Raw genomic sequence first — 16823 nt, 5'->3', positions numbered from 1 at the left:
CGGTATATTGGGTCCAGGTCAATATGCTTATTGATTGAATCTGTGGATGAGTGCCATGCCTCTAGGAATTCCCTGGCTGTTCTCTGTTTGGCTTGTCCTATAATAGTAGTGTTGTCCCAGTCGAATTCATGTTGCTTGTCATCTGCGTGTGTGGCGACTAAGGATAGCTGGTCGTGTTGTTTCGTGGCTAGTTGATGTTCATGGATGCGGATCGTTAGCTGTCTTCCTGTTTGTCCTATGTTGTGTTTTGTGCAGTCCTTGCATGGGATTTTGTACACTACATTGGTTTTGCTCATGCTGGGTATCGGGTCCTTCGCCCTGGTGAGTTGTGGACTGACAGTGGCTGTTGGTTTGTGTGCTGTTATGAGTCCTAGTGGTCGCAGTAGTCTGGCTGTCAGTTCGGAAATGCTCTTGATGTATGGTAGTGTGGCTAGTCCTTTGGGTTGCGGCATGTCCTCGTTCCATAACTCATAACAGCACAAGGGATGAACTTGGATTTCACCAGTTTCCTCATTTCCCCTCCCCCCACTTTGTCTCAGTCAAATCCATCGAATTCAGCACCGCCTTCCTAACCTGCAATCTTCTTCCCGACCTCTCCGCCCCCACCCCAGTCTGACCTATCATCCTCACCTTGACCTCTTTCCACCTATCACATTTCCGACGCCCCTCCCCCAAGTCCCTCCTCCCTACCTTTTATCTTAGCCTGCTGGACAAACTTTCCTCATTCCTGAAGAAGGAAACGTCGATTCTCCTGTTCCCTGGATACTGCCTGGCCTGCTGCGCTTTTCCAGTAACACATTTTCAGCATTATTCCATGCCCCAATCTTTGCCAGAAAAGGATGGAGGCCTGGTCATTAAATTTATTCTGGGCTGGGTTAGACAGACTTTAATAGTCAAGAGAATCGAAGGTTATGAGGGGCAGATAGAAAAGTAAAATTGAGACCACAAACTGTCGAACCATGATATTAATGAATGATTGGGGAGGTTCAAAAGGCATACTCCTGCTCCGAAGTTCCTATTTTTGTTCAAAAGAAAATACGGAAAGATGTTGTAAAACTTGAAAAGGTTCAGAAAAGATTTACAAGGATGTTGCCAAGGTTGGAGGATTTGAGCTATAATAGAACATAGAACATAGAACAATACAGCACAGAACAGGCCCTTCGGCCCACCATGTTGTGCCGAACTTCTAACCTAGATTAAGTACCCATCCATGTACCTATCCAAATGCCGCTTAAAGGTCGCCAATGATTCCGACTCCACCACTCCCACGGGCAGCGCATTCCATGCCCCCACCACTCTCTGGGTAAAGAACCCACCCCTGACATCTCCCCTATACCTTCCACCCTTCACCTTAAATTTATGTCCCCTTGTAACACTCTGTTGTACCCGGGGAAAAAGTTTCTGACTGTCTACTCTATCTATTCCTCTGATCATCTTATAAACCTCTATCAAGTCACCCCTCATCCTTCGCCGTTCCAACGAGAAAAGGCCGAGAACTCTCAACCTATCCTCGTACGACTTCCTCTCCATTCCAGGCAACATCCTGGTAAATCTTCTCTGCACCCTCTCCAAAGCTTCCACATCTTTCCTATAGTGAGGCGACCAGAACTGCACACAGTACTCCAACTGTGGCCTAACCAAAGTCCTGTACAGCTGCAACATCACTTCACGACTCTTGAATTCAATCCCTCTGCTAATGAACGATAATACTCCATAGGCCTTCTTACAAACTCTATCCACCTGAGTGGCAACCTTCAAAGATCTATGTACATAGACCCCAAGATCCCTCTGTTCCTCCACCTGACTAAGAACCCTACCATTAACCCTGTATTCCGCATTCTTATTTGTTCTTCCAAAATGGACAACCTCACACTTGGCAGGGTTGAACTCCATCTGCCACTCCTCAGCCCAGCTCTGCATCATATCTAAGTCCCTCTGCAGCCGACAACAGCCCTCCTCACTGTCCACAACTCCACCTATCTTCGTATCATCTGCAAATTTACTGACCCACCCTTCGACTCCCTCATCTAAGTCATTAATAAAAATTACAAACAGCAGAGGACCCAGAACTGATCCCTGCGGAACTCCACTTGTAACTGGGCTCCAGGCTGAATATTTACCATCTACCACCACTCTCTGCCTTCGACAGGTTAGCCAGTTTTCTATCCAATTGGCCAAATTTCCCTCTATCCCATGCCTCCTGACTTTCCGCATAAGCCTACCATGGGGAACCTTACCAAATGCCTTACTAAAATCCATGTACACTACATCCACTGCTCTTCCCTCATCCACATGCTTGGTCACCTCCTCGAAGAATTCAATAAGACTTGTAAGGCAAGACCTACCCTTCACAAATCCGTGCTGGCTGTCCCTAATCAAGCAGTGTCTTTCCAGATACTCATAAATCCTATCCCTCAGTACCCTTTCCATTACTTTGCCTACCACAGAAGTAAGACTAACTTACTTTGCCTACCACAGAAGTAAGGAGAGGATGAACAGGCTGGGGCTGTTTTCCCTGGAGCGTCGGAGGTTGAGGGGTGACCTTATAGAGGTTTACAAAGTTATGAGGGGCATGGATAGAATAAATAGACAAAGTCTTCTCCCTGGGGTGAGGAAGTCCAGAACCAGAGGGCATAAGTTTAGGATGAGGGGAAAGATATAAAAGAGACCTCAGGGGCAACCTTTTCACACAGAGATGGTATGTGTATGGAATGAGCTGCCAGAGGATGTGGTGGAGGCTGGTACAATACAACATTTAAGAGGCATTTGGATGGGTATATGAACAGGAAGGGTTTGGAGGGATATGGGCCGGGTGCTGGCAGGTGGGACTAGATTGGGTTGGGATATCTGGTCGGCATGGACGGGTTGGACCGAAGGGTCTGTTTACATGCTGTACATCTCTATGACTTTATGACCTGAATATATGTACAAAATTATATCACTGTATCTGATTATACAGTGTGGTTTAAACTAGCTAGAAGACTGCAATGTTTCAGGATATTCTCATGAGGTACACAATGGAAGATACTTTTCTGTAGAAAACTCAAAATAAACACAATGACAAATTCCATCAAACAGTGTTCATCCTTTGATCCAACTAACTACCTGCACTCAATGAGCAAATTAAGTTATTGACCGGGCAGTTCTAGATAAACATTAACCAACACTTCCTGTCTGCAAACAAGGGGTTAAAGCAACATCTATCATTGTCCCAGAGTAAAACAACAAAAGCAACAAGTATAAAATGGAAAAGGGCACATATTGATAATACAGAACATAGCCTATTTGCAACTATTAATTAAATAATATTGGAGACATCACACTGCATTTAGCCGTGTAGATTACAGATTAAATTTGTTGAGTTCTTCATCAGTGCAACATTGAATCTGAAACTACCCATGGACAAAGCATTCCACAGATGTTGAGACAGGTTATGTGCAACAGGTTTTTGACCACTGATATTATAGGTACTTTGACTTTCATCTGTTATTGTACATCAAAGTCAAATATTGTACTTCAGAGATACTGGAAAATTCAACACAGCAAAAGATTGGTAGTCAAGAGAAGATAGGTAACCTTCAAATATCAGAACATGTTGAAGAAAGGGAAGAGTAGGCTATTTGTTTATTCTGCTCTATGCATTCAATTACACTCAGACACCAAGTTGCTTACCATTTTTAATTCAACCCCATATTTCGTACAGTATCATGTCCCACACCACATTAAACTAAATACTTCAATTTACAGTAGAGTTGCTCAGGTCATCACAAACATATCTCTTTCTCCCACTTTGTCAGAATTGCAATGTGTACAACAACAACAACATGAATTTATTTGGCATCTTTAGCATAATAAACATCCCAAGATATTGCTTAGGAGCATTATTAAAAATAGTACTGAGACACAAGAGGACATGATGAATAGTTTAGTCAAAGAGGTAAACATTAGGGAGGAAGTTGAGGGAGAAAAGTGGAAGGAGGCTATTCCAGAACTTGGGTTCATGATAATGAATGGCATAAGTACCAGTTGGGCCAGAATTAGAAAAGCACAGATATCCCAGCATGTTGTGAGACGAGAGGAGTTTACAGAGATAGGAAGAGGAGAGGCCATAGTGGGTTTTGAAATATTGGCAATAATCATAAAAGGAAATTTAAGAATGGATCATAAAAGTCTGCTTCACCAAGATCAGTGCACCTGGTCCTGTTTGTAGCCAAAGGCAGAGCAATTATGAGATAAATGTTAGCATCTGTCATAATCCATCTCATTAATTCTCTATGACTGATGTTTTCAAGCTTGTGAGTTCTGTTTTTCATTTTTGGTTCAAAGCTTATTTGATGGGTCATGGAAAGAATAAAGATACATGGATCATTTCCGATCAAAAACAACTCAAAATGTCATGCACTATTCACTATGACAGACACCTTCCATAACTAGAATCCCGGACCCAAAATCTTCCATTCCTCATCAGCAGGCAGGCTGCATCCATGGCAAAACCTGAAAGTAATGTTGCCAACACCACAAATGTATCATATATTAGAGGTAACATGATGCTATGCAACAACAACTTATATTTACAAAGCCCTGTTAACATGATTACATGCCCCAAGGTACTTCATAGAAGCAGCTTATTATCTGACGGCTATAAATTAAGAGAGGGGTATGTGCAACGAGATTTAGGTATCCTCATACATCAGCTGTTGAAGGTAAGCATGCAGGTGCAGCAGGCTGTGAAATGGTATGTTAGCCTTTGTCGCAAAGAGGAATCGAGTACAGGAGCAGAGATATTGTGCTGAAATTATACAGAGCATTGGTGAGACAACACTTGGGGTATTGTATGCAGTTTTTTTTAGATTAGATTCCCTACAGTGTGGAAACAGGCCCTTCAGCCCAAAAGGTCCACACTGACCCTCCAAAGAGTAATCCACCAAAACCCATTCCCCTACCGTATATTAACCCCTGACTAATGCACCTAACACTATGGGCAAGTTAGCATGGCCAATTCACCTGACCTGCACATCTTTTGGATTGTTGGGATATCTGGTCAGCATGGACGAGTTGGACTGAAGCATCTGCTTCCATGCTGGATTGGATTGTGGGAGGAAACCCATGCAGACACGGGGAGAATGCGCAAACTCCACACAGACAGTCACCCGAGGTGGGAATCAAACTCAGGTCCCTGGCGCAGTGAGGCAGCAGTGCTAATCACTGAGCCACCGTGCCACCCCTTGGCTTTAGTCTCCTTATTGGAGGAAGAATTTCTTGCTAAAGACGGAGTGCAGTGAATGTTTTCCAGACTGATTCCTGGGATGGTGGGACTGATATATGAGGAGAGGTTGCATTGAGTTTAGTTGAGGGAAGGGTGTTCGAAGGTGAAAATAGACAGTTTATTCATGGTAGGAGCATATGGTCAGAAGATTATCTTAGGGTCACATATGACACCAAGGTTAGGAACAGTTTGGTTTAGACTCAAGTTATCATGAGGAACAGGGATGGCAGCACAACAATAAGATCATAAGACATAAGAACAAAATTAGGCCATTCAGCCTATCGAATCTGCTTCACTATTCAATCATGGCTGATACATTTCTCATCCCCATTCCCCTGCCTTTTCCCCATAACCCTTGGTCCCCTTGCTAATCAAAAACCTATCTTAACCTTAAATACACTTAATGACTTGGCCTCCACAGCCTTCTGCAGCAATAAGTTCCACAGATAACTAGGGGAAAGAGTTTAGTTCAGGGACTAAAACAATGGCTCCAAGTATTTGTTCTGAATAAGAGTCACTGGAACCAAAACGTTGAGTCTGTTTCCTCCCCACAGATGCTGCCAGACCTGCTGAGGTTTTCCAGTAATTTCTGTATATTTTGTCAATGAGGATTTTTTTCTTCATTTAAAGGACAGTGAACCTGTGGAATTATCTCCCACAGAAAACTGTGGAAGTCAAGTCACAAATATGTTCAGAAAGAGATAGATGAATTTTTAGTTTTTAAAGGCATCAAGGGTTTGAAGAGAAAATTTGAACACGGCATTGAGACAGATATCAGCCATGATCATATTGAATGGCAAAACAGGCTCAAAGAGGCAAATGGCCTATTCCTGCTCGCAGTATCCGTGTTTCTATATTTCTATGGAGAAGGATGGCGTAGTTGATCTGCTGAGAGGCTGCAGACAGGTCAAGAAGATAGAGAGGGAATAGTTTAACTTTTTCAAAAGTCACGTAGGAAGCCATTTGTGATGTCGATAGGATCCATTCAAGAGCTGCAGTGTGGTGGAAATCTGATTGGAAGGAATTAAACTTAGAACTCCAGGAACGATGAGTTGTAAGGCATGTTCAAGGATTTTGAAAAAGGGAAGGGAGGTTGGAGATAGGACTGTAGTTTCAGAACATGTTGACTTTTCTCAGGACAGGAGCAATGATTGCAGATTTAAAGGTGAGTGGAATAACACCTAAGGAGAACCATTTAAAAAAGATTGGCTAATTTGGGGACCAGAAAGCATGATTTTAGAAGTCAAAAGTTTTGCGGTATCTAGAAGGCAAGAGGTGGATCCCGTTGACAAGTTTCACTCAGCAAGGGAACGTGAAGGAATTATAAGAAATAAACTGGAGAAGGGTGCATGTTCAGGGCCAAGGCGTGAGGAGTTATAGAGGTTTCCCATAATAGTATAAGACTTGGCCGAGGCTACTCCACCATTCAATGAGATCATGCCTGATCTAATAATTCTCAACTTCTCCATGACACTCAGTTCCCTTGTGATTTAAAAAAAAAATCATTTAAGTACATTGACATCACTGGCTGAGTCAGTAATTATTCCCCATCCTTATTTGCTCTTGAGAAGATGCTCTCTGGGCTACCTTCTTAAATCGCTAAAGTCCATGTGCTGTGGGTTGACCCACAATGCCCTTAGGGAGGGAATTCTAGGATTTTGACCCAGCAACAGTAACAGAGTGGCAATATATTTCCAGGTTAGGATGCTGAGCAGCTTGGAGGGAAACTTTCAACCCCTTGATATTCCCATGTATCTGCTGCCCTTGTTCTTCTTGATACAAGTGATCATGGATTTGGAAGGTGCTGTCTAAGGATCTTTGGAGAATTTCTGCAGTGCATCTTGAAGATAGGACATACTGCTGCTACTGAGGGAGGGAGCGGATGTGGTGTCAATCTAGTTGGCTTTTCTGCCCTGGATGGTGTCAAGCTTCTTGAGTATTGTTGGAGTTTCACCCATGCAGAAAGGTGGAGAGTATTCCATCACATTCCTGACGTATGCCTGAAAAGATGGTGGGCAGGCTTTGGAGGGAAATTACTCACAGCAGGACTCCTAGTCCCTGACCTGCTCTTGTAACAACTGTATTTATATGGCTTAGTTTCTGATCAATAATAACCCCTCAGATGTTATTAGTGAGAGATTCAGTGAAGGTAACACTGTTGAATTTCAAAGGGCGGGGGTTAGATTGTCTCTTGTTGGAGATGGCCATTGCTTGACATTTCTGTGGTGCAAAAGTTACTTGCCACTTGTCAGCCTAAGCCTGGATGTAGTCCAGGTTCTGTTACATTTACATGCGGACTGCTTTAGTATTAACATTCATTCTGAATGTTGTGCGATTGTCGGAGAACATCCCCACTTCTGACCTTATGATGGAGGTCATTGATGAAGCAACTGAAGATGATTGCTGAGGACCCTGAGGAACTCCTGCAGAGATGTCCTGGAGGTGAGATGACTGATCTCAAACCACAACCATCTTCCTATGTGCCAGGTATCATGCCACACTCAGTTAAATATAGTTTTGATGTCAAGGATTGTCACTCTCACCTCACCTTTGGAATCCAGCTCCATTATCCATGATTGAACCAAGGCTATAATAAAGTCAGGAGCTGAGTGGCCCTGGCCTGTTTCATCAATGATCTACGAATTAGTTGACAGTGGATTCCAGCAGATAAGAGCTGGGTGCAGTGATCTTTATCAATTGTAAACTTGTTGGTGCTTTACAGGCAAAACAGTTTGCTTCTATTCAGAGAGGCAAATGCACCTTCTGTTTGTTTCATTTGGTTCAGTTTTAGTGTTTGTGAATAAAATCAATGTTTTCGAGGCAACTGAAGGCTACCCTGTTGGCGATGATACCACATTGAACAATGATGAGGTGAGGGGCCCCAGTGGGAATTAGTTAAAGAGTATCAGTGACAGTACAATGTAAGATGGGATGGTGATTAAATATGGGTAAGCTGCACGTCGTAGTGCTTCAACAGCAATAGGAGTCAGAGTGTGCAGTTCTATGCAAGGAAGTGTTGGTTGTGCCATAAGAAGCATTGGTTTGCTGTGCCATTACATTGATCATGAAGAGCAACTCCAGATGGTCAATGTTTGACTAGGTGCACATCTGTGTTTCCATAATAGTGCCCGCACCATGGTGCAGAATGTCCCAGGATATCCTGGCAGTGTGAGTACTTCCAGCCACAGTGAGAGAACCAGGCTGGCACTGGATAAGGGGGCTCTTTAAGGGAATGGTTCATGAGGCAAGTTTGGGGATGATAGCTTGAGAAAACTTGTGAGGCCTCGCAAAGAGAAATCCTCCATGAAACTCATTAAAATGATGTTTTGCCAAGATGGGGTGAGATTCAGTGGAGAGCAGTTTTTGTGAGTCAACCCGCTATTTTTGTGCCTCATGCTACTCAATGACATTAGGTACTGGGAATGGGGAAGGTATTGAGGGAGGTGATTGGTATAATCTGATTTTTCTGAAACTCAATTTAATTTAGAGGAGTAAGGGTCATGGTGTCACAGACATAGATTAGCATAGGTCCAGCTTCTGGCAATAAATTACTATAGAGAGACAGACGCATGTTAACTAGCCAGTAAAGGAATTTGTTTTCCCCTGCATGCTCCCAAGTGAACAATGGATATTCAGCACATAAAAATACTGTGTAAAATAAGTTGTGTATATGAATGATGGCAAGCTATTTCTAGATAAACAACTTGTAATTATTCTCTTGTGTGGTCATCATTGTACATAGCAAATGATAGAGTGAAAATCTTTGCAGTAATGATTCTTAAGGCAAAATTCCCCCAAACCCCAAGCAATTTCATGACATGATTATTGCTGGAAAAGTGCTATCCTGCAGAAACTTTTCATCTTGAACTCATCAGAATAGCACAAGAATGTCAAAATACAAAGGGAACAACAATTTATACCACATGAGAAACAGGGTTATCAAATGGACTCTGAGGAGTTGCCATGCAGAATACACCAAGGAACAGTGTTCTCTAGTTTATTATTTGATTGAAAATACTCAATGTCTAAATAATTTGCTTTTGCTGCAATAAATGATTGTAATTTCATGAGGAGGAATTTTAAACTCCTAACGCGCATAGTGATCAACAAAAACAAGTGAAGGAGGTCAATTATCTCAGTCAAAAGATGACTCTGCAGTTCCTCAGAGTTTTGTTTTTAAGTAACCAATGACACATTTCTGAAGCAAGTGAGATGTGAAGTTATGCCTCCAGGCTTAGAGGTAGAGACACTACCACTGCACCACAAGAACCCTAGCTGCTCATGGTCATGTCTTAGTGTCGATCAGTTTCAGCTGCTTCGTCAATGCCCTTCAATCCATCATATGGTCACTTTGGGAATATTTGCTGATGATTGCACACTGTTCAGCACCTTTCACAAATCCTGAGATTCTGCAGCGGTCCATGTCCAAATGCAGCAAAACCTGGACAACATCAAGGTTTGAGCTGATAAGTGCAACATTTTCTCTGTTTAACTGTCAGGCCTTCTCCAATAAAGAGAGAATCTAAACATTACCCTTCAACATTGAATGACATCACCATCGCAGAATCTCCTAGAATAAACAATCCAGGAGTTACTTTGAGCGGAAACTGAACTGGGCTGGTGGTAAAAATATGTGGCGACAGAAGTAAGCACAGAAACTAGGAATCCTGCACTGCTTAACTCACCTTCTAACTCCTCAAGTCATGTTCACCACCTACAAGGCACAAGTCAAGAGTGTGATGGAATACTCTCCACTTCTGTGGAAGAGCTCAACTCCAAAAGCACTCAAAACGCTCACCACCATTCAGGACAAAGCAGCCTGGTTGACTGGCATCCCATTCACCCCACCTACGATGTTCACTCCCTTCACTGTTGAGGCTCAGTGGCAGTCTTGTGCGCTATATACAAGATGCACTGCAGTAAATTACCCAGGATCCTTTGACAGCACCTTCCAAACCTGGGAGCTCACTTTCCCAGAAGGCTAAGGGCAGAACCCCTGGGATTCCCCTTGTCCCTACACACCATGGACTGCAGCAGTTCAAGAGGATGCTCATCACCACCAACTCCAGTACAATTTGGGATGGGTAACAAATGCTCGCTCAGCCAGCAACATCCACGTGAGCACTTCCTTATTTAATTGCTGATACAAAATGGGATAACATTTGCAGATAACTGACACAGATTTTTATTGTAAATAATATCAGGTTAACTGGGAGAGATTTCAAACCCATTTCCTATATTTAAATAATGACAAGGGCAATTGACAAAATCACTTGCCCTAAATACCTTTAAATTATTTGAAATTCATTTTTAGCGATAGATAAACATCTGCTACATCATAGTTATCAGATGTATTCATTATTTTACAAATATTCATTTGTGAACTACTGTTTGACAAAGGAAAAAAATGCATTTGTTAGAGATATAATCCAGACGCGTGTGGCAGAAAGGTGAATAGGATAATGCATTAAATATGAATTAATACATTACAGTCAAGTGAGAGAGCTCTTCAAAGTGCTACATCTTGCATCAAATGATTGAATCTCAACTCTTTCAGTTGCTGTCACTGATGTGCTGTGCTGGACAACTGATATGTAGACAAAGAAACTGACAGCTTGCCTTCACTCATTCTTCACAGCCTTGAGTGAAATAATCTTCTGGAGCTACAGAAGGGTGATCCTTCCATTATTTCTGTGTGAAAAGAACAACCGAAGCCTGCAGTCTCTAGTGTTATTCTGACCCTGGATGATGCCAGCACATTGTCCTGTCTCTCCAGGAGTCTTGAACACAGTCTGACCAGGAAGATATGGGCTTTGTTGCTGTGTGATCTATTGGGGTCAAAGAGTCAGCAAGAAGCAGGACAAAAGGTGGTGTACACTTTTACCAAGGAAACAGAGACAAATAGTAACTGATGTAGGTCTCTGATGCTGTTCAAATGAATTCAAATCATTTGCTTGAGAAGCTTGTGACATTTTTAGCCCCCTCAAAAACCTCCCAATTCTGGAAGCATATTTAATCGATAATTAGATATATACATATTATTGATTTAAAATTCCAAAAGGAATCCAAAAGTTAAGCAAGAATCTTTTTTAGCTACAAAAATAGTCTGATCCTTTGACATTGAGGTTAGTTTATCTCCCCAGGCTGAGAATGTAAATGCATGGTCCATTATGGAATGTCCCACATTCAATCCCCAGTCTACATGGAGAAAATTAATCAGCTGGACTGATAATGGAGGAACAGCCATTAGTTTCTGCAACCTTACTACATCAGGCAGGGATAAAATCAGAAATGGTTCTCACTCATAAGTGGAAGTTAATAACCCCCTACTGGGAAAAAAAACAACTGCAAGGACACAGTGAAATCAAGAATAAACTTGTCTGCAAACTCCCACTATAGCTCAATAACCTGGCAGCACTGTAGCAGCATAGACTCAAAGAGGAAATGAAGACCTGTGAAATTCCAGCACAAGCAAGTACATTTATGAAAGAGAGCAAGGGTGCAGTCAGTTCAGATTCAATTAAAACCATGCCACTGCATAAAACCATGTAATACATGTAACAGTGCATGTTACTCTACCATTGCTATTAACTATGCAAAGTTTCATATGGCAAGTTCTTACAAATTACATCTCATCTCTTGTTTGGTGTGTACTCACCTTTGAGCATTGTTTGTGATTTTGACACCAATTCAGGGATCCATTATTCTGCAAAAAAAGGGGAAAGCTATTAATATAACAACAGAATTTTATATTTGAATCATTTACATATCCTGCACTTACCTTTTATTTAAATTAGACTCCACAGTAAAAAGAACTATTTCATTCAGACTAGTTTTTCAAAGATTTTTGTAACAGTTCTGCATACTAGAGGTGGCCTATAGGTACTGTCTGAATATGTTGCAAAAAATATTCACAATGCAGTACAAATGCGTGCCTGCAAGTGTTCTTAAACACCACTGTGAGCACTTATCATGAATAATTAGACGGGCAGAGCATGTCAGTTTGATGCTTGATGACCCCCCCCCATAGTCCAATTATGTGATTCCATGGGTGAAGAAGTGGGGTAGTATACAAGATTATTCTGTACCATGTGCGTTTGGTGCAATTTTTCAACATTTTCCCACAGCGCACACTCACTGAAGAGGATCAGCAAAGTTCCAAGTTTCAACTCATTAGGTAGAATTTAATGTTTCCACCCCCAGCAATGTATTAGGAGGTGTTGGGATAGTTTAGCCATTGGAACAATGGAAGCCCTGTTGCCTTCCCGCCCCAGTTCAATAAAATCTGGGACAGGGAGGCTTGCAGGTGATCTTCCCCATTTGGTTGGTAATTCAAGCCCTTAAGTGAATGTGCAATCATTGATAGGGCAAGGTGCTGCCAGGCAGGGATCCAAAAAAGCAAAGCCCTTTTTGGGTTTGCTTATAGACTTTCGGTGGGTCCCATGTTAAAAGAAGTTCAGTGCTTGATCGAGAGACCTGGCATCAGGAGCTAGCGAGTCCTACTAAGAGCCATATTCTGCCCTTATTCCAATTAACACTGGACTCTTCCAAACCTACATTAAGGCTCCATCCTTTTGTTACACTCCCTCAGTCACCTATAGTCTGGGTCGTCACTAAGTGACTGCTCCCAGTGGTGTCTAGGATGGAAATTTTGTCTCAACCAATGTTCCCCTTAATTTGCCATACCAGTGTAATCTATTCTATGAGGCACTGACAGTGGCCAGCTATCTTCTCACCAGTTTCACTAAAGTTACAGTATTGTATAAATTGTTGTCATTACAGCTTGAAATATGGTGTCAGGAGTGAAGCTGAGATTCAGTGTTGAAGAAAAAAAAGCACAACTACGGACAGACCGACAGACAAAGGTACAAGCCACTGAAAAGGATTTGAGGAAGAACTAAGAAACAGCTGAAATGCAGGATGAGGCACACTGGCTGCAATTTTTCCCTTCCAGATCCAGTCAAAATGGAAGATGAAATGAAGCAAAGCAATTAATTTTCTGCACGTCCTGCCTGAATTATGAAATTGTGACAGATCTGCTTAACAAGCCAGAGCAGCTTCGCATAGCTGCCCTCTTATCAACCTTGTCACTGCTGACAAGCTTTTGTTTCAAAGTGTACATCACTCTTAGTCTTTCTGCAGAACTGAAAAAATACAGCAGAAATTTTATAAAGCATGGATTTGAAGTCCACCTGAACATAACTTGTGAAAGTTGTGTTCAATATTCAGCCCCAAAGTGAAAAAGGGTCTGTTGATCAATATGTGACTTCATTGACTTACCTCACAGAAAACTGAGAATCTTTGTAATGAAAATATGACTAAATTAATAGACAATAGACAATAGGTGCGGGAGTAGGCCATTCTGCCCTTCGAGCCTGCACCACCATTCAATATGATCATGGCTGATCATCCTTAATCAGTATCCTGTTCCTGCCTTATCTCCATAACCCTTGATTCCACTAAACTTGAGAGCTCTATCCAACTCTTTCTTAAATGAATCCGGAGACTGGGCCTCCACTGCCCTCTGGGGCAGAGCATTCCACACAGCCACCACTCTCTGGGTAAAGAAGTTTCTCCTCATCTCTGTCCTAAATGGTTTACCCCGTATTTTTAAGCTATGTCCTCTGGTTCGTCACTCACCCATCAGCGGAAACATGTTTCCTGCCTCCAGAGTGTCCAATCCTTTAATAATCTTATATGTCTCAATCAGATCCCCTCTCAGTCTTCTAAACTCAAGGGTATACAAGCCCAGTCATTAAAAACAAAAGTGTATTAGGCATAAGTGATCCGCATGGAGAGCACATCTACTGAGAAAAGAGAAAATTACTCTCAGGAAAGTCATCATCATGTGCAGAAATGCAAAGATTGTAAATCAGCTCAAACATATCTTTGACAGAACAGATTGTGATTTCATCTGGTTGTGCATTGCATATGCAGAGACTGATGGGAATAATGAACAACCAATGCATTAGAACTGTTATGCATATATTGTATATCTTGGGAAATTCAAAATCTACAAGAGGGTGCATGCAATTTCTTTTAGTCTTTTTGGGATAGAATTGCAATCTGTATCAAAATGCCTTCTGGTGTGCCACAACCATGTGATTGTTAGCTCAGCTGGTTGGAGAACTAGATTGTAATGCACAATGATGCCAGCAGTGTGAGTTTGATTGCTGCCCTAGTTGAGGTTACTATGAAGGGCACAACTTTTACCTTCTCCTGAGGTGTGGTGACCCTCATGTTAAACCACCATAGGCTCTCTAGTGAGGGTCTGGGTAAGACAATGGTGACTCTACCTTTTATGATGAGGTACTGACTGGGAGCTGCTATCTTGCAGCCAGTTTCAGTGAAGTCACAGTACTGTTAAGTTCAAGGACTCAAAATAAGTCAACAATGGAGAGCTGTTGACCTCTGATTGGGATTTCCATTCAGATTCATAAATCCCAGAGAAAGCTTATGCTGATCATTTAAATGCCTGATGGGCAATTCATTCTAATTAACCATTTCCCAAAAGAGGCAACAAGAGTCTCCCACCGGTTCCTCATCTGATGAGCAAGATACCCTACACAAACATTAAATTCTGCCGACATGTGCTCAGCAGAAGTGTGATGGAAAGTGGGACATTATAATTAGCCACAACATTCCTGCACTAGGCAAGAAAAAGTGAAATCAGCAAGTGCTGAAAGAGAAATAGCATCAAACAGGTGAAGGCAAAATTAGGTTTGGCAATAAACAGTCTAGCAACAGTCAGCAGAAAGGAGGGAAAAGATTATTGCTCCTAATTGCTACTCAGTGATTTCTGACAGAATGTGAACACACACAGACACCAGATTAACAGGATTGGGCTTGACTATGATATCTGCCAGGAACAACTCGCTTATCAATGTGCACTGTTTCTGTCTCAATGACAGGTAGGTCCCAGAGAGCTGATCATATCCTTATAATAAGACATGAGTGAGCACCTTCGGGGGAGGCCAATAAAACTAGAGCTTCAGAAAAGACTATAGCAAGCTCATTTCTCTCTATTGCATTAAGCACTCTGAGGCAACATCGTAGTTTGCAGCATCTCCTTTTTATAATGCAGCACAACTAATTGCCCTCTACTTTGGAATCTTTACATAACAACAATACATGAGCAGTTATTTCAAATGCATCATTATGAAGATAGATCAGCACCACTTTATTTGGCAGTGAAACAGACAAAATCAGAACATCAACAGCTCTGATACAGCATGACGGTAACTGCCTTCTGAAAGACATTTTAATAATATCCTACTCAGGAAGGCATAAAACTATCAATCAATGAAGCTGGTGTGCACAGTTTCTCATAGAATATTTTCCATCCTTTTCTCGCATATAATTTCTCCACAAAGCATTAAATGATAATTCCTGCATAATTTTATGACCTAATTAGTGTCTCGGTGCTACAGGTATGTCACTCACACAGCTCCCCACCCACTAAGGCTTAGATGGCAGGAGAGTTGACTTAGAAATTCAGCATCCCTTATGGCAAGGGTTCCAAAACCAGGGGCAGAATCTTCCTGAGGCAGAGGCAGCAGGACTAGAGGTGAGGAGGTAACTTAATTTGGTTGGCTAGTGGCAAGCCAGAACTCCATTTCCTTCTCACTTCTGCTGCAATTAAGTTCTGGGCAAATTTGACCTTCACGTTTCACTGCCAATTCAGACCCTTAAGATGGTTAAGCGTTAAGACAGGATAGAAAAGAGTCAGTTCCTCAACTGCTATATCAATGTTGGCGTGTGGAGGTGATGGCATAGTGGTATTACAACTAGGCTATTAATCCAGAGAGACCCAGGTAATATTATGGGGCCTGGGTTCAAAATCCACCATTGCAGAAGGTGGAATTAGAAATGAATTAAAAACTTAGAATTAAGGGTATAATGAAACCATTGTCAATTGGTGGAAAACCCAAATGGTTCACTAATGTCCTTTAGAGAAGTTAATTGCTGTCCTCACCTGGTCTGGCCTAAATATACTCCAGATCCATAGCAATATGGTTGACTCTTAACCATCCTCTGAGTAATAAACCTGGTCTGCACCCTGTGAATGGATTAAACACAAAAAGCCATCTTGTCAGTTCCTATAGGGGAGGACTTACCTGTGATGATGGAGGAACTTGACAATAACCCCCTCGTCCCACATCTTCCAACAACAAAAATAACCTTCCTTTCTTTAAAAAGTACACATATATCATCTTTAACCTCCTGGTGATGATTGTGCTCCCAACAGCAGCATGGACTTATCAATCCATCACTAACGACTGCCTGCTGTTAGAGAGTGTATTATTTTAATTTTGATGCACTTATACATACAAGGCAGTGCAAATGTTTGAATGGAAAGACCTTTGTCAAAGATATCCATTTCATAGTAAAAGAGTATGAAACATATTGTGCCACAGAAATGGTTTTAATGTTGCCATTCACACCACAATGCCCCGCCCCATGCATCACTCACCCAGCCCCAGTCAACTGACAGCTGTCAGAAGCTGTCCCCCCATCTCTGGGTTAACATCATGTTAAGAACACTAAAATGGGTTCA

General features: G+C 41.9%; 1 protein-coding gene across 3 annotated transcripts in view; it reads right to left on the bottom strand.

Annotated features, from left to right (window-relative positions):
• anos1 (anosmin 1) overlaps positions 1-16823 on the bottom strand; it is a 208682-nt gene that overhangs the window by 167364 nt on the left and 24495 nt on the right. For all 3 annotated transcript variants that reach the window (XM_043692163.2, XM_043692162.2, XM_043692161.2), the window contains exon 2: positions 11925-11972. In XM_043692163.2, coding sequence (XP_043548098.1) covers positions 11925-11972 — 48 coding nt within the window. The remainder of the gene's footprint in view (positions 1-11924; positions 11973-16823) is intronic.

The sequence above is a fragment of the Chiloscyllium plagiosum genome, unplaced genomic scaffold (genome assembly GCF_037043375.1).
Source record: "Chiloscyllium plagiosum isolate Xiang-an unplaced genomic scaffold, Cpla_swu_hap1 HiC_scaffold_6, whole genome shotgun sequence".
NCBI classification, from domain to species: Eukaryota; Metazoa; Chordata; class Chondrichthyes; order Orectolobiformes; family Hemiscylliidae; genus Chiloscyllium; species Chiloscyllium plagiosum.
The sequence above is the reverse complement of the archived record's forward strand: the minus strand, read 5'-3'. Positions and strand labels throughout refer to the sequence as shown.